Raw genomic sequence first — 26977 nt, 5'->3', positions numbered from 1 at the left:
CACTGGATTCTCATTTGCCCAGTAAGTGTCTTTACAGCACTCTAACCATGGTGCCATAACCGTACACTCGTTGTGCCTCCTTAATACCCAACTTAAAACGACTTAAACTCAATGTACCTTAGTATCTTCAGGGAGGGCTCGATATTTTACTCCCGCAGCATGAGTATGGTCATTGTGGACGCATTCGGGTTTCTTCGTAGCTATTAGAGGTTTACTAAACACCAGTTAAATGTTTGAAAGCATGACACACTTAGATAACAGACCCATAGCCGTTCTACTTTTTTTGTCACATATTGAGGTCCAAAAACCCTTGTGATGAGTGACAAACACTGTCCTAAGTTCGCAAGACCAGCCAAGCGTGATGCGTGACGAACTTAAGGTCGTGTAGCTACAGTATTCTCCCAAGACTTTTTACGGTGCTACCTACGAGCAATGTCTCGCTATAGGGCTTCTTAGAATGATGACTTGCTTTGATCAGAATATTCTGGTATGAAACATCCGCACGTTCAAGTCACACGAAAGCTTTGATAGACAACTGGCTAAGTCGGATGAAAATCTGTGTCCCGCGTTGTACACTAAAGACAGTGTCTCGCAAGTCCTCGCAGCCACAGCGGGGGGGATGCTGCTGGTGTTGGCGTACGTCAAGTTCATCAAGAAAGAGCTGGTCTGAGAACATGCCTTGTAAGAATGGATGAAATTACGATCGAGACGCTCGCTCCATTTAAACCAGCCAACTTAGCAAGATAAATGAACTTATCGTCACACAAGGTAGTAAGTAATCCAAAGCAAAAACATCTCTTCGTTAAAGTCAACACCAGGTATCGACCAAAAGGGACATGCCACAACACGTAACAGGAAGCACGTAAATACAACGTTAAATATATAAACAGGTAGTAACGAGAAGCTCCTCTGAGCAGGTTACAGGGTCTTGTCGTCGTTAATTACACACCAGGTGGCCGATGAAGCTCCGCTGAGTCGTTTACAGGGTCTTCTTCTTTTGCAGAGAAAAAAGAAAACGCGTTTAGGCGAGCTTGGCGAAGCCGACCTGGTTGTTGTCGAAGTCGAACGCGGTGTAGGTGTTCGAGAGGAAGACGTCGCCGAGGATCCAGAAGCCTACAAAAAGAGATCGAAGATCAGTATCGCTGAAGTAGGGCAGAGGGAGATGGACGAGGGTGCTTACCCTGGCCGAGGTCCTCGCCCTGGATACCAGCAATGCAGTCCGAGCCGCCCGACGTCGCGGCGCCGAGGTTAAGCGTATCTGACGAGATGGCGAAATCGGTGCCGGCGATGGTCACCGAGATATCTGGGAGACTGTCGCAGGGGAATGTGTAGAGGCCCTGGGACGACGAGTCCGAGCTGGCGGTACCGCCGATGCTCGTCATGAACTTGTCGACGTCGTCGGGGGGACCGACGATGAGGGTGGTGCCGGTGTCGGCGATCGCGTCGAAGCTGGCGATCGAGCCCTTGCCGCTCTTGAGGCCGTCGGCGGAGAACTGCCAGTAGCCCTGCTTGGTGACGGGAGCGTAGGTGAAGTCGCCCGAGACGGAGGCAGAGTCGGTGCCGCCGACGGTGAGCTCAGCGCCGTCCTTGGTCAGCTTGAAGCCGAAGACGCCGGCGTCGGTCTGGCCCTCGGAGACGAGGGTGTTGAAGACGGGGGAGGCGCCGTAGGAGGAGATGGCCTGGTAGCCCATGCCCATGAGACCGTCAGCGGGGAACTGCGAGGACTGGAAGCCCGTCGAGTACTGCTTGGCGGCACCGAGGGTCTGCTTGGTGGCGGTCAGACCGGCGATGGCAACAGTGTCGGTGTACTGCTCGCCGGAGACGGTGGATCCGTCACCGTACGACAGGGAGAAGGTCTGGCCGACGTCAGAGGAGCTGGACGACTTGGAGGGGTCGTAGGCGGTGTGACCAGAGCAGGACGAGTCACAGTCAGGGCCCGGGAGGAAGAGGTCGGATGAGCCAGTGTCAAAGTCGACTACAGGAGTTTTTTTTAGCTCAGTGTGCATGATATCAGTGAAAGAGAAGGTACATACCGGTGTAGTCGACAGCGGGAGTGCCGACAGAGATCTTGCCGTACCAGAGCTCGCTGTTGTCATCCGTCAAGGCATCGTTGCCGGTGGCACGCTTGGACGCGCTCTTGGAAGCAAGAGGGTGAGCCGACCCGGTGTTCTTCTCGTAGGCAGCGAATCCGCGCTCGTATTTACTGTTAGACGGGGCATGTCAGGACTGTACACGATTAACATGAGCAAAATAAGAGACATACGCCTTGATCGAGTCAACGTGAGCCTTGACTGCCGTGAAGTTCACAGAACCATCAGCGTGGGCGAGCGTCGAGCGCTTCTGGATGGGGACCTTGGTGGAGGGAGCCCGAGACTGGAGAGCGGGGGCAGCCTCAACCAAGAAGGGGAGGGCGGCGACGACGGTGGCGAGCGTGAAACGCATGATGATACAAGTGCGAAGGTGCAAGAGAAGTGGACACCGGAAGATGCAGAGGAGTGCTGCTGAACAGCTAAGGGAAGAAACCGTCGACCTTTTATACTGTTCGAGGATCCAGCTCTACATATGAGCCTTATGCGAACTTGCGAGGTTTGTAAGCTGTAAAGTCAAAGACGTGCCAGCATGGATGAGAGTGACCGCAGTAAACCACGCGGACGAAGCAGGCGTTGTTGGAGCGAGTTCAACTCTTGGCAGCGCCCGGGAAGCACAGCGAAGCACCGTTTGCTGGGTAAAAGTGTTAAAGTGCAACCGAGCGACATGGTCAAAGATTGTCGCACAAGGAATGCGACTGAAGGTCGGTGTTTAGCCGACCGACCGCAACAATATGATGCGTGTGGGGCTCCACAGCAATATGCGACGATTGTTCTGTATGGGAGAACATCATGTGCATGGTGCAAACGATACGGGTTGCAACTTCTTGTTCTAACAGATGTCGCTCGCGTCTTTCTTTTGGTGGAACTTGAAGTCTCCAACAAGACTCTTGTACATAGGACTGCAAACATTGGGACAAGATGACGGTCTTCTGTTAATGAGGTCATCGAAGAAGCCCAACCGAGTGCTTACTGCCATGCTAGCGGTTGCCATCTGTTGCCATATTTTTGGGCAAATCAGAGGTGAGATCTAGAGACGGAGCTTCTTCTTGCCATCTGTCGAGTGTCAGTCATTGATCTCCTCGACTGCATTGCTCAGATCACCGAACCTGCGCAATGCGCTTCATGAGGCTTCATGCTCATCCACCCGCGGTTCAGGCTCACTCACCTGCGATAACGCTTGTAGCATGCGGTAAATGTAAGGATGGCAGAAGCAGATAACGTCGAGACTGTCGTGTGTTCGAGTCGAAAATGTCGTCGAAAGTCTGTTCAGTGATGGCAACGGTGCAGATCCCCGCGGGCTAAAATCAGTCTCCCGCGTGACGCGTGGCACATGCCCATCGTGCGCGCATCCACTAGCGCTCCGTCGTTTCTCCCTCCGGTTACCTCGAGCTCTAGTCTCTGGTCAGCGCGTCCTCGGGATAATCGAGGATACACAGGGGGAGTAGCCCAATAGGTTCTCAGAATTTATTGTGGAAATTTTGTGGATGCAGTTTAATAAAAATTTGCCAGGACAGCGAGACTTATTTTGGAACTTACCAGGGACGCATTTTGAATAAAGTTTGGCGATTTACACTTGACACGGCCAATTTGGTTATCAAAGATATTTTGATCAGAAAATATCTCCCCGCTAAGTACCAAATAAGTCTCGCTTTTCCTGCAAAACAAAGTTAAAATACGTCTTCAATATTTCCACCATAAGTCCCGAGAACTTATCGGGCTATTCCCGCTGTGGATAATTCGACATGCAACAATCAACCAACGAGGCTAGAGACTCGCTTGCGAATCAAGTCCATTTGTTACCCTTTGTTATCTTGCTCCACTTCTCTGTGCTAGGAGGACATATGCCAAGTATGACAGATGGCTACACATGCTCTTTCTGAGCCCCCTTCATCCTTCGTTTCTTGTGATTTCGGACTCGGGTAAAAGCTGTCTACCGAGGAACCGGTATTGACGTAGGTAACATCCGAAACCTCTATGTAGGAGAGTCTTTCTAAAGATTCGACGCAAAATCAAAATGAGCTTCGTACCCTTCAACACTTCAGAGAAAGTCCGTGTGTAGAAGAAACGTACTAATGAGGGTGTAGAGTCCACGTAGACTCTTCGCCACTCATGAACAGGCGTTTCTTACTCAAGAAAATATTCCCCTTGAAGGTGCGACAAAGTCTGCTCGGAGGCAATGCGCGGAAGTTGAACGTGATTTCGCCAACAGCGGCGAGAATGGCCCGAGGATATGTGGACTAGTCGGACATGGAAGTGGCAGTACGCATGGTGCACTTCGAAATCGTGCTGAGTGCTGCAGACAACCGTCTGGCTCTGATAACGGTGATCGTAGCCTTACGCTATTGAGGTGGAACGGCTTCTCGGTGGGTCCTTGGGGTGGTGAGAAGAAGAAAGAGGAGACTGGTTTATCCTATAGGCTCTCGTCTTAGAGACGAAGTATTCTGGTAGAGCTGCCGGGACTTAAGGTAGATTTACGCCGCTCAATTCTTAAACCGAAGAATTTCCATATAACCTATCAACTGTACATTCAACACCCTAGAGACCCAATGGCCCCATTATCTAACTAAGTTGCTTATGCACTCCCAAGCCAAACCGTTTATGAGTTCGGGTAAGGGCCGGTGTACGCATGGATTGTCTCATCCGCACATCCAGGTGGCGTCTCGTAGTCATAGTTGCCCAGGTTGATATACAGCAGCTTGTTCCCGTCGGTGTCGGGGCACACGAGCCACGCCTGCCCAAACCATGGATCAGCCTCAAAGGCGCTTAACCAGGGAAAAGGAAGAACTCACGTTCGTCTGCGGCCGATCGATGGTCGGAATACTCCACTCAAGCGTGTCCCCGGAAAAGATGAACGTGCCCGCCGCGGAGCCGGACGCGGGCTCGGTGCCCCAGCTCATCCCGAGCTTCATGACGGTCGAGTTCGCGCGGGGCTCGACCTGCGCGTAGAGCCACGTGCTCGAGCCCGCGGGCGCGTTCCACATGAGCTGCCCGTCGGTTGAGACGTTGAACAGGCCCGCGGTGTCGGGGGAACCGAGCACGGCGGTGGAGGCGTTGTTGGCCACCTCGCCCTGGAGGTATTGGTGGAAGTTGGGGTCTTCCTGTAGATGCGTAGGTGATTGTCATTGAGTATTCAGGGGTCGTTGGAAAGAGTGGAGAAGAAAAGGCTTACGACGGCGCGGATGAAGCTCAGGCCTGGGATGAGCGTAGGCGTAGGTCCAGAAGAGGAAGCAGTCGAGGTGGGTGTGCCCGAACCGGAGGAGCTGGAGCTGGAGCTGGAGCTAGCGCCGGGGATGCACTGGGAGTAATAAGCGCTCTGAGCGGTGCAAGTCCATCCGCTGTTGCAGGTAGTGGCGCCGGTCCAGCCTTGGCCACCACACTACCAATTAATAGGGGTCAGCATCTTCGAATGACCTGGGCAATCATTAGAGCATACCTGAGCGTAGTTAGCTGCCTGAGCGGCAGCGAGAGCGGCGAATGCAAGAACTGCTACGGTGCTTGTCATGGTGTTGGTGTCGAGTGATGCCTCCACGACAAAAGGCGCGGCTTATATTATATGTGTTGTCGTTCCCGAACATGAGCCATTACCTCGGTTAATGCGTCGCTGTCGAAGCCAAAAGGCAAAGGCGGATCATCATCGGCGTCATTCAAGACGGAAACCGCGGCGTTATAAGTGAATTGTACCCCGGATTATTACCCCGTACTTTGACGACCACAACGTTTTCGATGCATGTGCAAGGTACTGAGAAGCACTCGGCGATATAGTTTTGTACCTGAAGTGTGTCAATGCGGGAATGAGAATGCATTAAATGCCAGAAGTGTTATTGAGTACAAGTATACTGTACACCGCGTCCGTTAACATTCGAGAACGAGGATAAAATGACAATAGAAGAGAACATAGCCCAGGCTGCGAACAATGAGGAGGCACCAGAATAGGAGGGCATAGCACTCCCTAATCAATCCTCTTTTCGTCGGCATCGGGGTCGTGCTTGACGACGACGTGAGACATCTCCGAGCCCTCGCTGTCTTCGGCTTGGTTTTGGTCTTTGGCTGGACTAGCCTCTCTCGCGCGAAGCTGACGTCCGCGTGCAATATGGCCTTTGGTTTCTTCGGCCCATTCGAGCACGCCGGCGCGGCCGTCAGCGCGGATCAGAGTGGCCAGCCGGAATGTGAGGTAGCCAACCACACCGAATATCGTCGCCAGGATAGAGAAGAGGAACAAGCCGGAGAGAAGGGAGAGAAGCACAAAGGCTGACGGATTGGTTGTGAGTGCTATGAGCGTTAGGGGTGGGTGTATGCGCATACCGAATAAGAAGACTGAAGCAATGGAGGCAGCACCGACAGAGCAGACTGCTACGAAAGCGAGAGTAGCGATGGTGAACACCGTAATCCCCCTATCGTCATTGTTAGCAGAAACGTTTAGCGGGATAGAGTGCATGCGTACAGAAATGAGAGCACTGGCAAGAGGCTGAGGGATCCAAAGAGCGTGACGAAGAGCTGTAACGCATTATAAACTACTGCTGATGAGAAACCGTTGATCACATACCGTTATAACCGGATACTTCCTATAGCTCTCGTTCCATACGTCCATCGCCGGCTTGACGTGCTCATAACTGTCCTCAAACCTATATATGAGCTCCTTAATTAGCAAAGGCAGCCGTGGGCGGCACCGATTTCTGCTCACCGCCCAGCATACCCTCGCACGATCTCTGCGCTCTTGTCGAAGTACGATGCGAGTCTTTCTTCCGCGGGATGGGGAGAGCGTTCGTCTGCCATGACGAATGGGTCTAGAGGAGATGACGAGGGGCGGAAACAACGTCGGCAAATCATATGCATGGACTTTCCGCCGCTGCACACGTGACGCAGACGCGACTCATCCGCTCGAGGATAACGCGGAATCCGCATTTTCCGGCGGTCCAGTCGTCCAGTCGTCCAGCGGTCCAGCCACCCGTCCGGCCACCCGTTCGACGTTCAGCCACGGGTCCAGCCGTCCGCCCCGCATTCCAGTCCAGCTGTTCAGTTCAGATCCGAGAAATCGACGTCAAACGCGAAGGCGACTACGACAGCTCGCAAGAACTTGAGGACTCGTCTCGCTGTCAAGAACAGCTACCCCAGCCCCCAAGTCCTGTATTCCCAAATGCTCTGGTCGCACCCCAGCTCGGCGTACAAGTGCGCTCGCCACATGTGTATTACACACTGCAGCTTCTTGGGCGGATGCAAGTCGGCACCCCCGCATGTCGACCTTCGTCCACAGCGATCTCACTCGCAGGTTGGGCCATCCGCGTCTGAGACTACGTCGAGCTCTCAGTCCTGGGCTCTCGTCATGCTCTACGCACGCGCCAGCGAGCAACTCTCTCACCGAAAACCACGCCCTCACAACCTCGGTTACTGGCACCAAATAAACACGCACGTTCGGGAGGCGCTGAGCCCAGTCTGGGCTCGCGTCGGTTACTCATCCCTGTGCCCTGCCAGAGCTTGGAATCACGCGCCCTCCGTCCCCCAGCACCGTCTTTCAACTGATCACAAGCTGCGTCTAAGCTCGCCTTCTTGTATCACCTCGCTCGCCCTGTATTACTACCGGATTATGTGCTTGAAATACATGGATTTGTGCTTGTGCTCCCAGATCCAATCCGGCGAGCTGCGGCAGCTCTATCACCTCATAGTGTGAACAGGTGCGCCAGTAGCAGTTCTAATTAGATATGATCTGTACGCTCGAAGGCGTAGGGATAGGAAGGAGCAGAATAACGAGAAAAGGGCAAATACGAAGGACAGGGGCTATCTATCTACTTGTGGCTAACACGACTAGATCACAGGTTGGTGAGTTTTGTGTTCCCACGCCCTTTCACACGCCGCGGCTGGACAGCTGGACAGCTCGCCAGACGCGGCATCCCCAAAATGCGAATTCCCCGTTAACCTGATCCGCTCAGAGTCACTGATTTCATCCCAGTTTCCGACCCTCACCTCTGCGCTCTCCCGGCGACTTGGGCAGGCCACAAGGCCTCAAGACGCAAGGCAAAATGTCTGCAAGAAAGCTCAATGCCGTCGAGCAGAAGATCCATCAGTCTGCGCTCGCCAACAGTGACAAGGTCGGACATGAGAACTCCCTTTAGCTCACCGCACGCACTCACGAGTTGAACGCTCTCTACAGATCCTCACCCAGAAGGACGCCGAAAAGCTCGTTCAAGATGTTAAATCCAGGACTGAGGCGATCAACTTCCTGCTCGGCACGGTGCGCCCTGCCACTGCTGCACTCAGTATCGAGAGGTGCTGACAGGATGCGTGCAGGGGCTGCTGAAGGTCATGTCGAACTCAGCTGGCCAGCTGTCGTTCCGGGCTGTTGCGAAACGGGAGATGGACGTGTGCGTATATGGAGGGTACTTGTCATGGGTATGCTGGCTAAGTGATAATGGTGCAGTACGAAGGATATGAGCGGCGAAGAAGCGATGGTCCTCGGTCATATCAAGGCGGCTGCTAACGAAGGTGTGTTTTGGACTCCTATTGTCGAAATTCCGTACTGACCTCGACGAAGGTATATGGACGAAGCATCTCAAGGCGAAGACGGAACTGCACCAGACGGTCATCGATCGCTGCCTCAAGTCCCTCGTTCAGAAGCAGCTCGTAAAATCCATCAAGGCCGTCCGCGTACGTGCTCATGCCTCCAAAATTTACCCGCTGCTGAGTATATTTTGGAACAGTTTCCTACTCGAAAGATTTACATGCTCGCCCACCTCGAACCCAGCGTCGAGCTTACAGGAGGTCCATGGTACACCGACAACGAACTCGACACTGAATTCATCAAGCTCCTCTCGGCCGCATGTCTACACTATATCCGTGAACGAGTGCGTATTATTTTAACGTGACTTCTGCAGAACATTTTCCTAATAATTACAGTCATTCCCCAAACCCGCAAAACGGACCAATAAAGACAGGCCAGACCAATTCCGCCTCTATGCACCCGGCGCGGCCCCCGCATATCCGTCCTCGGAGGAAATCCAGCATTTCCTAAGCAAACGCAAAATTGCCAACACGGAGCTGGGAGTTGAGCATGTTGAGATGTTGCTGAAGGTACTAGAGCTGGACGGGGAAATCGAGAAGGTGCGTATATAATTTCTTATTTTGCGATCAATCACTCACGAAAAACTCCGTTCTCGTAGATCCCTGCGTTTCTTGCTGGGACCTGGGGTGGCCAGGCTGACGAGTCGGACGAGTCGGACAGTGCCTCGGGTTCAGGCTCGGAATCAGGTTCGGATTCGGACAGCGACGGCAGGTCGACCAAGAAACGCAAACGCAAGGCGTCGTCTTCCGTCAAGCGTGACAAAAAGCGTCGTCGCCGAGACGCTTCCGCCTCTGAGTCTGAGTCAGATTCCGAGGATATCTCAGAGGACGAAAGTCCGCGCAAAAAAGCTTCATTTAGCAAGAAGAATGGCAAGGGCAAGAAGCGTTCGCGCTCTGACGATGAATCCGGCGGGGAGGAAAGCGGAGCGGAGTCGAAGTCGAAGAAGCGGAGAAAGCGCAGCAACACCCTTAGCGGTTCGGACGAGGATGCGTCAGGCTCGGGCGACGACGACGACGAAGACACCGGGCGGAGGAGTAAAAAACGCGCGAAGTCAAAATCGCGAAGCAAGAGCAAGAGCAAATCGCGAAGCAAAAAACGCGGAGCAGACTCAGACTCAGACGACACCGGATCCGACTCGGACGACAGCGACGACTCGGAGCCCCGCTCGAAATCAAAGTCGAGGAGGTCAAAGGCAAAATCAAAGGCAAAATCAAAGTCGTCCAAATCTTTAAAATCGAAATCCTCGAAGTCGAAATACAAGTTCAAGCGCGAAGCCTCCCCGCCCGATGGCGTCGCGTCCGCGTTCGACGACATGTCCGGCGGCGCTTTCGTGTACCGCGCGGTGCGGCAGGAGCGCCTCCGGCTTGGTTGGTCGCAGGCGCCGTGCGGGGCGTGCCCCGTGTTCGATTTCTGCCATGAGAAGGGGCCGACGAACCCCGTGGAGTGTATTTATTATGACGAGTGGTTTAGCATTGGGGGTAACAGTGCTGGCGCCGATAATGGGAACGCGGAGGTGGAGGTGAAGATGGAGACATAAAGTTGGTGCATCGCTGTCTTCAAACGTGAAAATGTATCAGTAGTGTCGTCGTTCGCGGCTCGCGCGTTCATTAGCTCAATAATCGCTTGCCGCCCTCACTTGAATTGTCGGAAAATCACACAATCTCGCGAGAAAATAGAAATGTGGAAGGGAATCTAGTACAAGACCCACGTAAATCATCGCATTAGTATATATTATCTAGAGTTTTAGTATCCAGGCAGACTCCTGAAGTGCTTAACGTTCACCGCATCCGCCGCCTTCGAGCGACCAGGCATCTCCTCCCAGATCGGGTCCACGTCGGGTCCATCGAGATCACCAGCGCCGTCCCATCCCCAACACCACACTAGATAACATCGTCATCGTTAGAATTTACAGCAAGAAACAATTGGAGGGAGAGAGAGAAGGGACGCACCATGCGAAGGACCGGCCTGGAAATCGAGCTCCTCGCTCTCCTCTGGTGTGAACAGGCGGTCGTGCGGACCGAACCACGAGCGATCTTGGGGATCCGTGCGCGGGTTGTCGGGCAGGCCACCGAGGCGGACGTAGCCTCTGATTGCGGAGAGGTTGCGCCGCGAGGGGTGGATGATGTCCCATACCCTCTGCAGAAATGAAATTAGCCATCGTCGTCAAAGAAAAAGATCAGAGATGAGATAGAATAGCGAAGGAGGGAGAGGGGGGTCGCATAGAGGGAGACATACGTGATCATACGCAAGCTTCACTCTTGGCACCATCATAATCCTTCCGTAACCCGCCTCCCAATAGTCGTTGCAGATGAGCGAACACTCGCTCGCAGAGCACTCTTCTTCCATTAGCCGGGCCATGCGGAAGCGAACGTATGGCGGCGTGTAGAAGGGAGCAGGATCCAGCACAGCGATGCCGTTCCAGCAGGACTGGACCTGGATGGGGAGGTGCAGCTGGAAGCGCTCTTGGGACGAGGTATGGTGGAAGATCGTCTCAAAGGGAGCGTTCTCGAGTGCGGTGCCGTTGATGTCGCGTGCAACCCAGTTATCATAGAACACGGGTGAACCCTATGCGCACGATTAGACGCCAAGCTGAAACGGGAGATAAATGCAAAACATACAAGCTCCTCGTGGTACATATAGTCCGCCGCGCACGTAATACCCGCGTTATTCCTCCTGCTCTGCCAGATAAGCTCCAGGAGGTCGTCCACGCAGGGCAAAATATCGTTCATGAAAATGATCGAGTCGAAGTATTCATTGTGCGCGTCCCGCAGCTCGTGCAGCGGGTTGAACGCCTGGTTCCGCACCTCCGCGAGGTACTCGATACGGTGGTTGAACGCGCCCCTCGTGCGCGTCGACGTCCGGATCGTGATCCTCAGCCCGACGCTGCGGCAGAGCGCGTCGTATATGCGAAGGAGCGCCTTGGTCTGGTCCGACGAGCCGTTCTCGTAGATCGACACGAACACGTTGTTGTACCCCAGGATCGAGCTGACCCTAAAGAGCGTCGCGAACAGGTCCGGGATGACGTCGAATGAGTTGTACAGGTTGATCGCGAAGAAGTACTTGTGCTCCTTGCCCCCGATGATCGCCTGTTGCGTCGCGGCGTCCACGTTGGGCGAGTCGTTGAGCCCTGAGAAGCCCCATGACGAGAACCAGTTGGATGTGCGCGAGGGGGCCTGGTGACCGATAAGCGAGGCATAGCGCTCGCGGACCTGCTCGGCGTAGAGAGGTTGCGAGCTACGCGTGCACTCGGTGGTGTAGTGGGGCGTGAGGGTGGTGAGGAGGTCGAGGACGCGGCGGCGCTGCTCGAGGGTGGGGAGGGTGACTTTGTTGGATGAGGTCACGCGGGAGACGAAGATGGGCAGACGACTGTTGTACTGTTTTCGTCGTTGCGATTGTGGGTTGTGAAGCCAGATGCAGCACACGTGCGAAGTCCCAGGGAATTCCATTGAGTACAAAACTCTATCATACGAGAGGGGGGTGGTGTACGCACGTTAGGGAAAGCACGTCCGAGGAGGAGGCCTATGAGCACGCCGGCGAGAAGGAGGAGCGGGGAACGGGCGCGTCGTGCTATCATGGTGGGCTAACGACACTCCCGAGTGGATTATTTCTTGTACAGGGCCTTGCGTTTGAGGATTTTCCGGGCTGCCGGCTGTACGAGGGGTGGGAGAAACAGTCGCAGACTTGGTGCTGCCGACTTTAGCGTACAAACAAGGAAGGAGGGGGAAGGAGGAGGGGTATGTGCAGGCCCAACTGCAAGTCTAGGAACCCGACGGTCAACAGGCAAAGAAATGAAGGAGTCGACGCTTCACCGCAGCCAGCGCGTTACTGTCTTCCGCCTCGTGTCGGCTATCGGAAGCGCTCACCAACGCGCAGATCGTCTCCGTGATGCCAAGCCCACCACGTCGCAATCTTTATGATAAGTTGTGGAGCGAGCAAAAAGTGTCATCGACTGGCACGGACATCTGAACGGCGAGAAGCAGATGGATGCACATACATAGATTGGCAAATTTCTAGTGGTTAGGCTACATACAAAACAGATCCGCAGTCCCTTATATCACCGACATTAAAGTGCTCGAAATAACTCAAGAATAAACTAAGAATCCATGCTATGGAGATAAGGATACAATGTCCGCCCACGGCCAGCACCAGGAGCTGGAGGAGTGGATATATGTGCGCTGCGGACAATCCGAACACGAGAAAAAGAGGAAGGCCGCTATTGACGCCGAAAACAGGGGTGCGGTTTACAGAAGCGTCGCACCGAGGGCAATCGCCGCGGCGCCTGCGAAGATGCTGATCGAGTTTGACATGGCACCGTTGTTGCTGACAGTACTTGTGCTGTTCCTATGAAGCTGTCAGTCCACGGTCGATATCAAGACGAGAAAAAATGAAGACTGACGAAGTAGAAGTGCTTGCAGCACTCGAAGCGGTAAGAGTGACACCAACAGCGAGGCAGAGCTGCTGGGCGTCATACTCGGCCGTCTGAAGGTCCTGACCAGTGCATGTGGACTGGATGCAGGAGGTGGTGCTGTTGATGAAGGCCTGGTTGTTGCAGAGGCAAGTGTCGTCTCCCTCCTGACAGTCGCCCATGTCTGCGCTCGCAAGACAGTTTGTGGCACAAGCTGGGAGATTAGAGCATGAGAACGCATGCGTCGATCCGAATGCTACGAGGACCTACTGGGAATGGATTGGCGTTGGAATATCATCGCCGCTGGTACAGTGGCAATGAAAGCGGACAGGGTGACGAGAGCGGCGGCGAAGCGCATGGTAAAGCAGGTGCTGTTGGTTGCTGGGTAGTTGAAGATGTGATGTGAGCGCTAGCGCTGGTATGGAAGATGGTATGAGCGAAGTGACAGTGAGAACCGAGCTCAAGCAGCTTCAAGAACGACAGACGGAGCAAGAGGGCAGATACTGGATCAAGAAAGGGCAGCCACTGAAGAACGAAGAGAGTGGGGCGGGTGACAAGTAGGTGTGCCCCGACGCGACGCGAGTTTTTATACAAGTTCTAGCCCGGTAAGAAAACAAAGGACTCTGTCGTGCGCGTGTGCATGGCTCAGCATGAGAAGGCACCTCAACGACGTTTGAATGAAACCAGGCAACTTGATGCGCTTGGCCCTTGTTCCATATTGTGCGGCACGTAGAGATAGCAGGGGCTGGGTCCCATCGATTCAACCGAGGGACAAAGGGAGTGACGATCTCGTCTTTGGTGTTCTCACTAGGAACGGAAACGTCAATGATCAGAGGTGCCTTGTCGGGAAAACAACGTCTCCCTTCGCGGGCCGCGGCAAGTGCCACGAGGAAACGAGGACCCTTCGTTTCGGTGCTTGCCGAAAAACTGTACAACCCAGCTGAAGCCGCTGAAACCTTATGTTAGTGGTGGACCAAACACAGCCAAAGTGACGAACACTGGTGCGGGACGAAATCAGCCTGTAGATATCAGCTCACCGACACCGACAGCCTCAAGCCATGGTACGTCCTCGCCCACCTCCTCGTCATGCTGCTCGCACACTAAACAAATCCCCCCATCGCTCAGGCCCCCACGAAACCCACGAAAAAGGTGCACCATCCCCATCCACCCGCCTCCAAACGAACGCGCACATAGCTCATCATCCCCATCCCTTTCTTTGCACCCTTTTATTTTGCTACAGACCGGCGGCAAGACCCGCTCTGCCCTCCAGGACGTCGTCACCCGCGAGTACACCGTCCACCTCCACAAGCTCGTGCACGGCCGCTCCTTCAAGAAGCGTGCCCCCTGGGCCGTCAAGTCGGTCGTCACGTTCGCCCAGAAGGCCATGGGCACCTCGGACGTCCGGATCGACCCCAAGCTCAACCAGGCTCTCTGGGCGCAGGGCATCAAAACCGTCCCCCACCGGATAAGAATCAAGCTTGAGCGTGCGTCTCTCTTTCAATCTTTCACTTCCTGGGCCGGTTGTTGCACCGCGTGTATGAACTGCGACTGGGCGAATGGCTAACTTGTTCTTTTTGGGGTGATAGGCAAGCGCAATGACGAGGAGAACGCCAAGGAGAAGCTCTTCACGTACGCCAGCCACGTCCCTGTCGTCTCCTTCAAGGTAAGCCTCGGATCGGCTGATCCCTCATCAACGCATCGACTGACCGGGATACCTATTTGTCAGGGCCTCCAAACCGCGGTCGTTGACGCAGAGTAAAAGCGCAGTCTTCTCGTCGTGTCTCGGATGATTGGGCATAGCAGACTTGGTCCATGTATTTCCTCCCTTTTCGTCACATTTATGCGTCGCGCACCTACCAGTTATGCTATGGGCAATCACAGTCTCCGTGCTTTCGCATAACCTTCTTGATGTGTGCCAACCTTCATATTGCCAGAGCGACATTCCTTGGTTCTGGAATTCGACCTTGGTGATTGAGATTCAAGATGCATTTATCCGAGACTAACTTCATAGCTAATATCGCGCACAAGCGACTACTTGACCTCGTGTCTATGACGCAAGTCGGCAAGGCACTTGACTCGTTCCAATGGCTTTAGCTTCCACTTCTAAGTTAGTGTGTCTAATCATCGCACTCAGGACTTCTCTGGGCACGGGCATCTTGGTCTCTTGGCCATGGCAGCCGCAAGCAACCGCAAGCCCGTGTGGCGTGTCTTGATGTCGTCTAATGGTCGAAACCGAGGACATCGATGGGAGCAGAACGTGATGGACATGTTGTTGTCAATGGCGTTCCTGGCGAGACGAGGTTGTTCCCGGCCTGAATAGAGGATTGTGGGGTAGCCAGTAGCCCTTTCGGACTTTACCACGACGCGAACCCAATGTTCGCCCATGTATTGTCCGAGTCGGACAACGGAAAGCTCTACTGCTGAACAAACCACACAAGCATTCCCGCTGGGATCCGCAAGGGATCCGCATCCATGTCGACGTCATAGTTTGGCATAGTTTGGCATCGAGACCTTCGGGAGAAGAGAAGCGGTGAATCCATAGCAGGATGGAATGCTGGCTAGATATAAGGCGTCGAGATTTAGCTAGCACGTCCACGACCGTCTCGACGTTCTGCCTTTACTTGTACTACCAGGGTTTCACGGTAAATTGTCCGTTCTTATGTCGTTGGATGCGTCGCTTACCCGCTCCTTGATTTAGTCGATAGGTTCCAAATCGCTTACCGCAACCATTCGGCGACTTGCCATCTGTACATTTACAGTCAAAGCTGAACGCACTCCTGTCTTGACCCCAGCATGGGCAACACCGTCGTCATTTTCAGTCTCCCTGAGGAAGTGCTAGTGCTCGTTTTTCTCGAACTTGGACTTCAGTCTCTTGTGCATTGCAAACGTGTAAGATTCCCCCTCAACATCGTCAGTTTCCGTGGCTGATAGATTGTTGACGATCTCTTTTAGGCATGCCGGCACTTCTGGCACACCTTCAAGAACAGTGTCCTTCTCCAGTATTGGACGGAGTTACAGGAATCATGCATGTATGATCCCTTGCCGGACTGCGAGGCTTCCAGTGCCCAATCTCGCCTGGAAAAGCTCCGCGCACACCGTCGCGTCTGGAGTGCTTTTTCCTGGTCTGACCCGGAAGTCATTGGTGACTGCAGAGATGCGGTGTGCTGGGCCTTCATCGGGGATGTGCTCGCTATCGGTAGGTCAGGCCGCGTCGTATGCAGGCAGATAGGGTCTGCAAGCGCCCATGTTCCACCGAGGACTTGGATGGTTGGGCATCCCATGAGAGATTACTCTATTGCCATTGACCCGGCGCAAGACCTGCTGGTTGTCGTTGGGAATGCTGAAGAGGGGTCAGTGCAGTCAGTCGTTCGTTGCTGTGCGCCCGCTCATGAACGGAGGTATCACAAGGTCTTCGACGAAGGTTATATTTTTCAAGTTATCGACAGGCGCACGTCATCCAGCGGCATATGGGGACATTTCAGTTTACGAGGAAAACGAAATTAGGGCCGACCGTATTGATGGCTGTCAAGTTCATGGGTCTCGATTGGGCGTCTTGCTCAGAAGTCATCAGCCCACGTCAGTTTTAAAGATTTGGGATTGGACGTCTGGCGAACTTATTTTTGTACGTGAATTTCTGATGCTAAAATTGCTATGCGTGAATCCGAGTAGGGGGCTGATATACGTCCTTCTCTAGGACCTTCATATGCATATACTGTGGTCATTCTCATTTCTCCCAGGCGATCTCGTGCTCCTTGCCCTCCTCCCCGACAACTCTGATGTCACGCAGCTGTTCATATGCGACCTCTCCTCGGGTACTTTCGCTGGACGCAGGATTGTCTTGAACAAATGTGCAGATAATTCCCAGTTGCCCCATATCTGCAAGTTTAGGTTCTTCGCGAAAGACGAGGAAGATGTTGAGATGGTATCAGTTCGGCCTATCATTCTACCTAGTCAATCCCCAGTCTCACGAGCGGCGGGGGACATCTCTTCTTTCCTGCTCAAACCCGAGTCTCAGCTCCTTGCTGTTACGATTCATTTAGATCGCAATGGGCGTATAAACGAAACGACCACTCTCATCCCACTCTCTACTATCATGGAATATGTCGACCGCGCCCGTTCGGCGTCGGTACTTCACCTCGAAGTACGTTGGGATGAAGGGGTTCCAAGCGGCGCTCACAAGTTGCACGCGGTCACCGGGTTCGGCCGCCAGTGGGAATGCGAATCGACGTACGGCACGCGTTTTGCTTGCCTTTACCAGATCAGCAGGGGACGCTTCGAGCCGCGGGAGTACGTTTGTATCAGAGATATGAACCCTTACACACCGCAATGCAGCAGCCACCTGGACATGCCGCCGGAGGTGATAAAGGTGAATGGGGAGTGGAGATGCACGCATAATCAGATCGCCGAAGAGCCTGAAGGGGTCCATGGTAGGTGTGCAGACATTTTGCTGCCGCGTCTGCCGGATGGAAAGCGGTGGGAGAAGGTGCTGCTAGGTGCGGAGGCGATGGTGGTTATCTCCGTAAGTTCCTCTCATGCGTCGTCCTGCGGAAATCGATATGCTCATCGTGAACGGTGTGACAGGATGGGCGTGAAGATGGTTTAGGAATTACATTCGGCATTCTGACGCTGCAAGGCCCAGAAGCGAAAGAATCTGCCTGCTCCAAAGAAACACGCGAAGAAGGGATGATGCCTATTTGGCGCAGGGTGCCCCGTAGTATAGTTCCAGGCTTGTTGGCATGAGTAGTGTAGAGCCAGAGGGGTAAAAAAACAGGAACCAACCACACCACCACTGTAGTGCCATGTCATCCGAAGTTGATCACTGTGACGGTGAAGAGTTAGATAGTACAATCATGAAGATCTTCAAGAGACAGATAATAGGAACGTCATATTACTCAAAATCAAGGCTACGCTTGGTTTTACGAAGTCTCCGAGATCAACTTAGCTTCGAATTCGCAATGTCATCGGCTTTGTAGGAGTACTTGGTACGAATGGATGCGTCAGCGGTTCAGGACTTTTGGAAAACTCGCCACCACGGGTATCATCACAGAGATGTGTCTTCATAGTCAATCTTACATGTAATACTGTAGCTACACGACCTTAAGTTCAAAAGAAATTTGCGTGACATGTGACGAGAATCAAGTTCAGCCTAGACGATAGTTCAAATGTCTGGCTAACGCGTGACCTTGAACTAAGGGTTTTCACCCACCCTGCGTGACGTCCCAAAAAGGTTTCCGACCACGCAGGTTTCGGGCTCGAGCTTGACTGAAGCGGTGGAATCTACAATTTTTAAGTTAGTAGCCCACAGAGCCGTGATAATATTGTCGTCCCAGTGACGAGTAGCAGCCAAATCATGACATTCTACAGCTTCAAGAACGTGAACTCTATTGCCATGGAAGACTGTCGCCTGTTGGTCATAAGCACTGGATTCTCATATGCCCAGTAAGTGTCTTTACAGCACTCTAACCATGGTGCCATAACCGTACACTCGTTAACGTGCCTCCTTAATACCCAACTTTAAACGACTTAAACTCAATGTACCTTAGTATCTTCAGGGAGGGCTCGATATTTTACTCCCGCAGCATGAGTATGGTCATTGTGGACGCATTCGGGTTTCTTCGTAGCTATTAGAGGTTTACTAAACACCAGTTAAATGTTTGAAACACACTTAGATAACAGACCCATAGCCGTTCTACTTTTTTTGTCACATATTGAGGTCCAAAAACCCTTGTGATGAGTGACAAACACTGTCCTAAGTTCGCAAGACCAGCCAAGCGTGATGCGTGACGAACTTAAGGTCGTGTAGCTACAGTAATCCAATTAACATTACCGAAATGACGAGCTACATTCTTATAGGTCTAGGGTACAATTTGGCATTAATCCGACTAACCAAAATCATGTCTACTCGAGATCGAAAACCAGGGCCCTGATTTCGATTGATTGCCTCTGAGGCGCATCTGCTGGACTGGTCAAGTCCTGGAAGGCTGTGTGAGGAGTCATGCGCGCCCTGCTGAAGTCAGAGTCGAAGCACTTGATGAGCGCGACCTCGTTGACGGTCTGGTCCGCGAGGTAGTTCCACCGGTGCGATGGGTTGTGCTGGAGGGTGAACGTGCCACCGACCTTGTGGGGGTAGATCAGGCGCGCGGCAATGAGGTCGTGGTCGACGTCTACGGAGTTGAAGTCCGCGAGCGCGAGCGGGTTGTGCGCAACGGTGTTCTCGATTGGTCTGCGCGCGTGGATGGTGAATATCGATGATTGCTCTGGGACGGTGTCGAAACAAGGCTTACCTCCAGACGTTGATGATGCGGAATCGACCCTGCAGGAGGCGCTCGGCGTCGTCTCCCATGTGGTCACGGACACGGGCGATGGCAGCCTCGGTGGTTTGGTCAACGTGGACGTATTGCTGTAGTTGGAGAATAAGACTAATGTCACGAACAGACAGGTTGACATACCACAGGGCCCCGATATTCCTTCGTGTTCTGAGTCTCGGGCGTAGGAGGACGCCTACAAGGGCAATGAATACCTGGAACCAACAATTGAAGGGACAACAGTCTTACCTGATAGTATGGTCGAAGATAAACACCTTCTTGGCGCCCGCATGCTGCTTCAATAGATCTTCAACTTCCTTGTAGTATGCAGTCTTGATTGCTTCCTCATCCTTGAAGAGCTTCTCCTTGCTGGGATAGCGGACATATTGGAAACCGGTCTTATCGAGGCCGACGGTGTCTTCCTTGCCGCGGACATTGTGGATGACCGCCTCGTGCGGCTCAGTTGTGACGTTGGTCTTGGGGACACCTTCGGGGGGATCTGAAACGTAGTGGTATGGGCCTTCGGCGTCCTTGGGAGCATAGTAGTTCAGAGTGGCGTGGACGTCGCGAGGGGAAAGGGTTTCAATGGCCATGATGCTGATGAGTGTATGGGGTGTGGGGAGGGCGAGATCTGTGAGGAGAATGAAAGCAGGAACACAACTTACCCTGACTTTATAGGCTTCCAAAGCTCTGAGAACTAAGCATATGTTGCTTTGTCATTTCCCGAGCAGCGATGAGATAGGGGTAGATTCAGACGCGTAAAGCCGAGCGCGAAGGCGAATGACTGTGGACAACATGTGCTTTGTAAGCAACTGAGAGCTGATTCATGGTGCTCCTTCCCAGCGCCTTTCGTGGGCATTTCGACCGAGTCATCGTGGTCCGAATGCCTTGTTTGTCGAATTCGATAGCCTTCTGCGAGCACACCATCAGGCACGGATAATGCACATTTGATCCCGTCTTGCGTCACGACCAACTGGGACAAGGATTTCAACGTCTGATGTCAGGAGATGTCAAGCGGGCTGAGCACAGTCTGCACAGCGACTGATTGCGAGAGCCGAATTGACGGGGCTGCTGGTGCTGGACGTCATTTTGTCTCTTGCTGCTAGGTGCCAGTTGTCATATGACTTCCGCGGAGCGCTTAACTTCAGCAAACTTCCGTCAAGCCCGGCGCATAACGTTAACTTTCATGAATGCGATGATTGCCCATGCAGGTGATTCATTCAGCGATGTGGTCACTCTTTAAGAAGTCAGGTTCAGGCAGAGCTCTATTTCAACGCGTCAGAAAGAATGTACAAAAGATAGGCGTAAAAGTGAACGCCGTGCTTACCTGCACACGGGCGATAGGACTGGCTAGACCACCAATCTCCGTCTTCGTTCTCCTGTTCGCAAGCAAAACGTCGTACTGTTCAAACAACACCTGCGGAGATACCTGGTGGCTGGCATTGAAGACAATAGTCTAGAAGACAGCAATCCAGCCATGCATAGCAAAGGGAGTGCAAAAGGCAACGCGTCGCACTCGACGAGCTGCGAGCCGTGGGAACGTCACAGCTCCTCGGCTGCGGCAGTGCTAGTGCTCTTGAGAGTAGCTGCGGCGTGTACCTCCCCTTGGCAATTAACCACCACTTCTCCATCGACGATTCTCTTTGCTGTATATCACTCTAATCCGAAATCGAATCGAACACGCTCAACGAATCATGGACTCAAGACGAAGTCCACCTGGAGGTGCGTATTTCCATCACCTCGGCGCTGACGTCAGACTGAGACCGTCTCTTGTCAAACCCATCTGCAGGCGAGTGCAGTGAACACTCAGATTCTTCTGTTATCAGTTCTGATATCCGACTAGCTGCTCCACCCCCATACACCTTCGTGAATAGAGTCTATCGCCGAAACTTGCGATCAGTCGTCATCTGCTGTGGGTACCCTGGACACCCAACGTGTTGGATACACTCAATGTCGTTCATCTAGGTGCTTTGTTCTCTGGGCTATGGTCTCTGGTCTGGTGAGTGTCTTTCAGAGTACAGCAACGTCGCTATGCTAATCGATCTCGTGATACAGGGCTGTACGTGTATCTCAGCGCTACACATGTCCGTGTCCTAAATTACCCCTATAGGTATCGGCGTTCAAGGAGCTCAAGTGGGATGATAATAGTAAGTCATACTCGGACCTGGCAGAAGAGCATGATCTCATGGCCTCGCAGATAACCTACCCAAGCTGGCGCCTCTCGCCATTGTGCAAGGCTCCATATTCACTTTTGCATGCGCTATCGAGGCGCTTGGTCTCGCCGGTTCCATCATGGTGTGTCTGATGCCCCATTTGCGATCAGTAACGTTCTCATCCAGGTCTAATTATAGCAAAACGTTCGCCTCATACGTTTCTATGCGCTAGGCTCAAGTTTGTCGGCAGTGGCGGTTGTCGCGGTCGGCTTCATGCGAACTATAACGCACTGGACATTCAAAGTATGTAAACGTTCCTGTAGCATCTCAATATATATTAACAAGTGAGTTCAGGGAGATATTATAGAAGAATGCGTACAAGTTGTCTCGGCTGGCGACTCTGACACAACGGTAAGTTGAACCAAGTCCTGGCCCTTGGTTCATGGTCTAACTCGTATCCACAGGTGTTCGGCATCTGGGGACAATCATACGATTACAGCGGCGACAATCCTCAAGATTGTGAGTTGAGTGTACCCAGACCCGGGAACAGCGCTGAATTACGTTCTAGTCTGTAACAGCCAGTGGACTAGGGACTCCTGGGCAGAGATCATTACCCTTCTAGCCGAAATAGGTACGTCCGTTATGCTTTCCCACAAACGGCATTAATTGATCTGCCATGACTTCAAGTTGTTGGCATACTTTTCACTGCCCTTGCATTCGCATACTGGCGCCAGCTACGTGACCCACAGAGCCCCGCGAACTCGTTCAGAGCACCCTCAAGCCAGGCTCGCGCGGACGCGTACCCCACGTACTACTCGCCCCCGTACAACGGCCCTGAGATGCCGTACCAGCCTTCGTACGCTCCACCGCCAGGACCTCCGCCCCACGTCGATGCGGACAGCAAGCCTCCCGGATACGATCTGGCAGGTGGCGACTACATGCATCAGGACGACAAGAAGGGCGATGACCCGTTCGCTGACTTTGACGGGCCGAGCGTACCCAGGCCGACGCATTGGGTAGACCCGTCGGAAGAGAGGGACGTGACATCGTCAGGGTTCCCTCTGCACTCGGCGCGGTAAACGCAAGCGGGGTTGCTACGGCCTGAAGTCTGTTTGTTTCGCTTTGGTAGTAATGGACAGGTGTTAGCTTTCTTGTTTTTCTTGTACGATCTCATGCACGATCACCTCACGTACCCCCTGTAGCCTCGTACCAGTGCACTGATAATCCTATCTCCCCTTCCCTAAATGTCATGATGCGAGTATATACGCATAACGAAAGGATTCTGGGATTATGCGGTTCTCAGACGTCTTGATGGGCAATACATATGTCAAGTTCATTTCGCACACCTGACTCTGGCTGCATCACCTCAAACGCACAATTGAAGGAACAAAGATGTGTATGTGAGATAGAGCTTGATGATAGGCTGTGAACACAGGCAAATATCAACCATTGCCCAGTATTACATGCTGACACAGATGCATCATCTCAGTGCTAACAGGGGTGATGGATCGGAGGCTGTTTATGAGGTCGCAAGCCGAAACGCAGCTTGTGTCTTTGCCACGGCGATTTTCTCCTGGATCACTAACATCCTAGGTCCACAACCGGTTACAATGTGTCTAATAGGACAAGTTTTAGGCTTCTTTCCTCGGATGCTGAACTATGCAACGCCCGGCTCAACCCTACCTCAGTTTACTCTGATTCAGCGGGCTTATCATCGTGAGTCGTGCCTGTCAACGCCACTGTGCCCCATAGCCACTGGCGGTTGCATCTATTGATCATATCCTCAGGGACGACAACATGTTGTATTAAACCTTGAACTTGATGTTCGAGTGCTAATGGGGGCATTTCCGCCGCAGCGCCCATACAATAAATTCTTTGTTGGCCCCCCGCTATCTCTGCTCGCTGCCTTTCAACGGAAGCTACATAAGTGCACCCCATACAAACCGCGCTGCAAGGATCCATCATCTTCTGGTCCGTGACCCACGAACAAGCGCCCCAGGACTACAGCAAGTACAACTCTTCGTCGCCCGTTGAACTTGAGCACTGCAAGATGCACTTTGGAACGGGATTCATCCCTACACAACCCCGAGCCGGTTCGAGAGGTGCGTGCAGTGGCAGCTTCAGCATGGACGATCTTGAGTAACTACTTCGTGGCTTACACTGCGACAGTGGAAACGGAAGCGGCGACACTTCAGTTACCGGAGGACGGCCCCGACAGTACAGCGGCCCAGGGTCCTTCCAAGGAACCAGAGATAGACTATCGTCAGCCCGCTATTGTCTGTGAGTACACCTGGGGTTCATCTAGCTGCTGGAGATCACTGTGCCTCAAGTTAACGTTGACCTTTGACTTTCGTTGCAGTCGCAGGCGCCTTGTCAATCTGGTTCTTCATCTGGTATGTTCTTCTCTCTGCCCATCCTCATCGTTTTGCTCATTCGCCCCTTAGGACTGTACGTGCATGTTAACATTAGTCTCGAACTCCGAATCCACTGGGGTCTGAACATGGCATTGTAGATCTCATGGATAAAGGAGCCCCTTCCTTCTGACGGTACGTGCCGCCCCTCATTACATCACACTGTACAAGCTCATGCCCGCACATAGCGCGGGAACGGATATTTGCAGTACTCGCAGTCGCATCCCTCATCCCTGCTTGCCTCCTCGAGCTCTTTGGGGCCAAAGCCGCCCTGCAGAGGCGCCTCGATCACATGAGCTTGTACACGAAGTCATCCATCTTCGTCAAGGGCATCGTTGTTGTCGTCAGCGCTGTACGGCTACTAGTCGTTTGGATCATCGGCGATGTATGCGTCCATTTCGTCCGGTCATTTCGATGCATGCGCTAATGAGGTGTTCTGTAGACCTGCCCACCGAGAGAGGTAAGATGTTTTGGGGACTATACAGGTTCGATTGCGATACAATCGCTTGCACTCGTCGTTCAGGCTCGTGAGTTCACGTCTGCCCGTTTACCTCCCTGTCAGCTGTTCACACACCCCATAATCTCGTAGTCCTTTGCTTTCTATCGACAAAATTTGCCATTTCATACCGCTGCCAACTAGTTCACCCTAGCGAACGTCCGAAGGATATTGGCCTCGTGGAACGGGGTCAGTATGTGCCTTTAGACGAGCAAGGTCCGCCAATTCCGGGACGCACCAAACACATCGTGCTTGGTGACCAGGACGAAGACTTTGAGGATGAGCGCTGAGCCCCTAGCTAGCCTATCTTCATCCACGCGCTCTCCACCTGCATATGAGGCAGCGTGAGCGTCGTGTGTCCGGTCCTTCTTTCCTTTCATCTACGAGTACGTGGATCGCCTTGCGAATTACTTTCGCCGTCGTCCCTTCCTTTCTCCACACACAACATTCGTACCCCATAATCTGTAATAATACTCTCCAAGTATGATAGTTTTGCTTAGATTGGCGAAGTCGAAGCTGAAGAGGGCCACCATGGAGCTCGCACAGGTGGATTACATGCAAAGCCCAGAGTGACAGTACACGCGCCAGAAACGAGACTCAGTTCACGTTTTAAGGTGATACTGATGGTGAGGTGAGAGATAGGTTGAGTGGTAGTACTCACTAAGATGGGGCGGGGGCGTGGCTCATACCAGACATATCATTGTGGGGCGAACAGGGGCCCTGATGGACTATCATAATAGGAACCGAGGGTGTTCGCGAGTCGCGTGTCAGAACAGCGTAAGTCTCTAAGTACTGTGACGAGACTCCCTCTAAGTCCAGAGTCTTCAGCACCTCAACAAGTTCCAGTACGTCGGAATCTCTCCGATGCTGTACTAAAGACCGGACCGGACCTACCGTCTTCATGGTCATCCCAGATACTAATCTGGCAGGCTTGTCACCGTTGCCCCACCCGAGGCGATGGATGCCTATCAACCCCAACCCGGGCAGTGCGTTCACTGATCTCCTTAAGGATGATTCCGTGGTACAACCTGGTACCGCCACTAATAACCTGTGGGTTTGACTAGTTTCTTGGATTTCGAGGGCGACGGTTGTATTCTGGTCTGCTTGAAAGCCTTGGGTGGCCCCACTACACAGCATACAGCTAGTATACAGCTTCTTCTTCGCCCCTTCCTGCCGCAGGCTTAAACGCATATTGAGCAGAATGCGCTTCAACAGACGGCGTCCATCCTCTTTCTGGAAGCTCTCGCCTCACAAGCACGCTCGCAAGATGCAGCCTCGAGCAGGATCGAGAGGTGCGTGCGTGGCAGCTTGGGCGTGAACGCTTCCCGACTTACCATGGTACGGTTTACAATGGTAGTAGGGGCAGAGGGATCAATGCTTCAGCTACACGAGGCCAGCCCCCACAGCACAACGGCCCAGGATCCTTCTCAGGAAAAGGTGGACTACCGCATGCCTACGATTGTTTGTGAGTGTACTGAGGGGCGGGTCGGCATGTGCAGAATCATGGATGTACTAATGCTAACGCTCGTTTCAGTCGCGGGGGCTCTCTCGATCTTGTCCTTCATCCGGTGAGTCAATCTTCCTGAACGCCTTGTCATTAGGTCTCACTCACCACTCAGGAGCGTACGTGCTGATTACCACTACTTTGGACCGCTAACTCAACCTCAACGCACGGGCTTGCAGGTCTCATGGCTGAAGGAGCCTTTCCCTTCTGACAGTACGTCACATTGCCCTTTCTTGCACCCCTGTACGGGCTGACGCCAGCATCCAGTTCTGGACGGGGCATTCGCAGTTCTGTCAATCGCTTCATTCACCCCCGCCTGCCTTCTCGAGCTCTTTGGCGCCAAAGCCGCCCTGCAGAGGCGCCTTGACCATATGAGCCTGTACACGAAGGCGTCCGTCTTCGTCAAGGGTACCGCGGTCGCTGTCTGCACTTTGCGGCTGTTCATCGTCTGGGTGATCGGTGATGTATATACTAGTGCGTTTGCTCGTCACAGCGCACGCGCTAATAAGACGTCCCGTAGACCTGCCCCCACAGTAAATTCAGTTGTTTCGGGCAATACGGATGGTCGATTGCGACACAATCTTGGCTACTCATCCTTCAGGCATGTGAGTTACCTCGCTGCTTGTCTACCTTTCTCTTCAAACCATGCACTCGTCTGAATACTATCAATGCTTCAGTCTTTTGCTGCATGTCCATCAAATTCGCGTTTGAATACCGGCTCCAACTTCTTCACCCGAGCGAACGCTCCAAGGATGTCGGCCTCGCGGAACAGGGACAATATGAGTCTCTGATTGACACTCCAGGGTGCATGAAGCACCAAGCAATGGGGGACCAGGACGAGGAATTCGAGGATGAGTTCGTACCCAGCACCTCTTCATCCACTGGTCCTCCGCCTGCCTACGAGGCTGCGTGAGTGTGGCATTGGTGACCTGGTCTTTCTTCCCTCCCATCTTCGAGAACGTCAGCCACCTTCAGTTGTCATCTTCCCTTTCTCCAGTATTTCTTCCTTATTACATTGTCCAATCCTGAACGTTGTAATAATACTTTTATTATATGTTAG

General features: G+C 53.1%; 13 protein-coding genes across 13 annotated transcripts; 6 read left to right on the top strand and 7 right to left on the bottom strand.

The window, feature by feature from the left end:
- Positions 1-1021: 1021 nt before the first annotated feature.
- CONPUDRAFT_126245 (acid protease) lies at positions 1022-2607 on the bottom strand (the record flags this gene model as incomplete). Its single annotated transcript, XM_007771952.1, has 4 exons — positions 2264-2607; positions 2034-2203; positions 1181-1975; positions 1022-1113 (listed from the first exon to the last, which is right to left on the bottom strand). The coding sequence occupies exons 1-4, from the start codon at positions 2440-2442 to the stop codon at positions 1022-1024; spliced, it is 1236 nt and encodes a 411-aa protein (XP_007770142.1). The 5' UTR covers positions 2443-2607.
- Positions 2608-4686: 2079 nt separating this feature from the next.
- On the bottom strand, positions 4687-5313 carry CONPUDRAFT_58236 (uncharacterized protein; the record flags this gene model as incomplete). The annotated part of the gene is made up of 3 exons (XM_007771551.1): positions 4687-4821; positions 4880-5188; positions 5260-5313. Coding segments are annotated over 3 exons (498 nt in total), but the record flags the coding sequence as incomplete, so codon positions are not given.
- Positions 5314-5773: 460 nt separating this feature from the next.
- CONPUDRAFT_138017 (uncharacterized protein) lies at positions 5774-6894 on the bottom strand. Its single transcript, XM_007771951.1, has 5 exons — positions 6772-6894; positions 6634-6712; positions 6532-6584; positions 6393-6481; positions 5774-6338 (listed from the first exon to the last, which is right to left on the bottom strand). Exons 1-5 carry the CDS (start codon positions 6861-6863, stop codon positions 6040-6042), a joined length of 612 nt encoding a protein of 203 aa, XP_007770141.1. The 5' UTR covers positions 6864-6894; the 3' UTR covers positions 5774-6039.
- Positions 6895-6917: 23 nt separating this feature from the next.
- On the top strand, positions 6918-7376 carry CONPUDRAFT_155190 (uncharacterized protein; the record flags this gene model as incomplete). The annotated part of the gene is made up of 1 exon (XM_007771950.1): positions 6918-7376. The coding sequence occupies one exon, from the start codon at positions 6918-6920 to the stop codon at positions 7374-7376; it is 459 nt and encodes a 152-aa protein (XP_007770140.1).
- A 619-nt stretch (positions 7377-7995) lies between these two features.
- On the top strand, positions 7996-10329 carry CONPUDRAFT_144945 (uncharacterized protein). Its single transcript, XM_007771949.1, has 8 exons — positions 7996-8173; positions 8236-8316; positions 8373-8446; positions 8503-8567; positions 8617-8729; positions 8783-8926; positions 8979-9182; positions 9242-10329. The coding sequence occupies exons 1-8, from the start codon at positions 8105-8107 to the stop codon at positions 10178-10180; spliced, it is 1689 nt and encodes a 562-aa protein (XP_007770139.1). The 5' UTR covers positions 7996-8104; the 3' UTR covers positions 10181-10329.
- CONPUDRAFT_126241 (glycosyltransferase family 69 protein) lies at positions 10330-12338 on the bottom strand. Its single transcript, XM_007771948.1, has 5 exons — positions 12134-12338; positions 11262-12017; positions 10879-11208; positions 10593-10779; positions 10330-10523 (listed from the first exon to the last, which is right to left on the bottom strand). The coding sequence occupies exons 1-5, from the start codon at positions 12215-12217 to the stop codon at positions 10387-10389; spliced, it is 1494 nt and encodes a 497-aa protein (XP_007770138.1). The 5' UTR covers positions 12218-12338; the 3' UTR covers positions 10330-10386.
- Positions 12339-13086: 748 nt separating this feature from the next.
- On the bottom strand, positions 13087-13314 carry CONPUDRAFT_26321 (uncharacterized protein; the record flags this gene model as incomplete). Its single annotated transcript, XM_007771511.1, has 1 exon — positions 13087-13314. A coding segment is annotated over one exon (228 nt), but the record flags the coding sequence as incomplete, so codon positions are not given.
- A 4-nt stretch (positions 13315-13318) lies between these two features.
- CONPUDRAFT_166494 (uncharacterized protein) lies at positions 13319-14946 on the top strand. Its single transcript, XM_007771947.1, has 5 exons — positions 13319-13605; positions 14098-14109; positions 14174-14532; positions 14635-14711; positions 14775-14946. Exons 1-5 carry the CDS (start codon positions 13469-13471, stop codon positions 14805-14807), a joined length of 618 nt encoding a protein of 205 aa, XP_007770137.1. The 5' UTR covers positions 13319-13468; the 3' UTR covers positions 14808-14946.
- An 895-nt stretch (positions 14947-15841) lies between these two features.
- Positions 15842-17788, top strand: CONPUDRAFT_144942 (uncharacterized protein; the record flags this gene model as incomplete). Its single annotated transcript, XM_007771946.1, has 6 exons — positions 15842-15958; positions 16001-16398; positions 16457-16670; positions 16743-17335; positions 17381-17567; positions 17630-17788. The coding sequence occupies 6 exons, from the start codon at positions 15842-15844 to the stop codon at positions 17786-17788; spliced, it is 1668 nt and encodes a 555-aa protein (XP_007770136.1).
- A 1158-nt stretch (positions 17789-18946) lies between these two features.
- Positions 18947-19946, bottom strand: CONPUDRAFT_58351 (uncharacterized protein; the record flags this gene model as incomplete). Its single annotated transcript, XM_007771557.1, has 4 exons — positions 18947-19271; positions 19333-19448; positions 19498-19549; positions 19603-19946. 4 exons carry the CDS (start codon positions 19944-19946, stop codon positions 18947-18949), a joined length of 837 nt encoding a protein of 278 aa, XP_007769747.1.
- A 1391-nt stretch (positions 19947-21337) lies between these two features.
- Positions 21338-22805, top strand: CONPUDRAFT_166492 (uncharacterized protein; the record flags this gene model as incomplete). The annotated part of the gene is made up of 8 exons (XM_007771945.1): positions 21338-21352; positions 21464-21500; positions 21551-21648; positions 21705-21809; positions 21861-21917; positions 21971-22025; positions 22075-22137; positions 22194-22805. 8 exons carry the CDS (start codon positions 21338-21340, stop codon positions 22583-22585), a joined length of 822 nt encoding a protein of 273 aa, XP_007770135.1. The 3' UTR covers positions 22586-22805.
- A 1413-nt stretch (positions 22806-24218) lies between these two features.
- On the bottom strand, positions 24219-24852 carry CONPUDRAFT_83082 (uncharacterized protein). The gene is made up of 3 exons (XM_007771944.1): positions 24507-24852; positions 24360-24444; positions 24219-24302 (listed from the first exon to the last, which is right to left on the bottom strand). Exon 1 carries the CDS (start codon positions 24791-24793, stop codon positions 24617-24619), a length of 177 nt encoding a protein of 58 aa, XP_007770134.1. The 5' UTR covers positions 24794-24852; the 3' UTR covers positions 24219-24302; positions 24360-24444; positions 24507-24616.
- Positions 24853-25510: 658 nt separating this feature from the next.
- CONPUDRAFT_83081 (uncharacterized protein) lies at positions 25511-26963 on the top strand. The gene is made up of 8 exons (XM_007771943.1): positions 25511-25705; positions 25771-25878; positions 25948-25981; positions 26033-26036; positions 26097-26130; positions 26185-26381; positions 26438-26522; positions 26595-26963. Exons 1-8 carry the CDS (start codon positions 25615-25617, stop codon positions 26828-26830), a joined length of 789 nt encoding a protein of 262 aa, XP_007770133.1. The 5' UTR covers positions 25511-25614; the 3' UTR covers positions 26831-26963.
- The last annotated feature ends 14 nt before the right edge of the window (positions 26964-26977 follow it).

This window comes from Coniophora puteana (assembly GCF_000271625.1).
Source record: "Coniophora puteana RWD-64-598 SS2 unplaced genomic scaffold CONPUscaffold_8, whole genome shotgun sequence".
In the NCBI taxonomy this organism is placed as follows: domain Eukaryota; kingdom Fungi; phylum Basidiomycota; class Agaricomycetes; order Boletales; family Coniophoraceae; genus Coniophora; species Coniophora puteana.
The sequence above is the reverse complement of the archived record's forward strand: the minus strand, read 5'-3'. Positions and strand labels throughout refer to the sequence as shown.

Bases quoted from the DNA above. Each gene is read 5' to 3' on its own strand.
- CONPUDRAFT_83081 (XM_007771943.1), top strand. From the start codon at position 25,615: ATGCGCTTCAACAGACGGCGTCCATCCTCTTTCTGGAAGCTCTCGCCT. The intron at 25,706-25,770 runs GTGCGTGCGTGG...TTACAATGGTAG, and splicing joins GCCTCGAGCAGGATCGAGAG to TAGGGGCAGAGGGATCAATG. The intron at 26,131-26,184 runs GTACGTCACATT...GCCAGCATCCAG, and splicing joins GGAGCCTTTCCCTTCTGACA to TTCTGGACGGGGCATTCGCA.
- CONPUDRAFT_126241 (XM_007771948.1), bottom strand. From the start codon at position 12,217: ATGATAGCACGACGCGCCCGTTCCCCGCTCCTCCTTCTCGCCGGCGTG. The intron at 12,018-12,133 runs GTGCGTACACCA...CGACGAAAACAG, and splicing joins TCGGACGTGCTTTCCCTAAC to TACAACAGTCGTCTGCCCAT. The intron at 10,524-10,592 runs GTGCGTCCCTTC...GATGTTATCTAG, and splicing joins CCAGGCCGGTCCTTCGCATG to TGTGGTGTTGGGGATGGGAC.
- CONPUDRAFT_138017 (XM_007771951.1), bottom strand. From the start codon at position 6,863: ATGGCAGACGAACGCTCTCCCCATCCCGCGGAAGAAAGACTCGCATCG. The intron at 6,713-6,771 runs GTGAGCAGAAAT...GCTCATATATAG, and splicing joins GTGCGAGGGTATGCTGGGCG to GTTTGAGGACAGTTATGAGC. The intron at 6,585-6,633 runs GTATGTGATCAA...AATGCGTTACAG, and splicing joins GGAAGTATCCGGTTATAACG to CTCTTCGTCACGCTCTTTGG.
- CONPUDRAFT_83082 (XM_007771944.1), bottom strand. From the start codon at position 24,793: ATGAAAGGAAAGAAGGACCGGACACACGACGCTCACGCTGCCTCATAT.
- CONPUDRAFT_144945 (XM_007771949.1), top strand. From the start codon at position 8,105: ATGTCTGCAAGAAAGCTCAATGCCGTCGAGCAGAAGATCCATCAGTCT. The intron at 8,447-8,502 runs GTGCGTATATGG...ATAATGGTGCAG, and splicing joins GCGAAACGGGAGATGGACGT to TACGAAGGATATGAGCGGCG. The intron at 8,927-8,978 runs GTGCGTATTATT...TAATAATTACAG, and splicing joins TACACTATATCCGTGAACGA to TCATTCCCCAAACCCGCAAA.
- CONPUDRAFT_166494 (XM_007771947.1), top strand. From the start codon at position 13,469: ATGGAAGATGGTATGAGCGAAGTGACAGTGAGAACCGAGCTCAAGCAG. The intron at 14,533-14,634 runs GTGCGTCTCTCT...TTGGGGTGATAG, and splicing joins GATAAGAATCAAGCTTGAGC to GCAAGCGCAATGACGAGGAG. The intron at 14,712-14,774 runs GTAAGCCTCGGA...CCTATTTGTCAG, and splicing joins TCCCTGTCGTCTCCTTCAAG to GGCCTCCAAACCGCGGTCGT.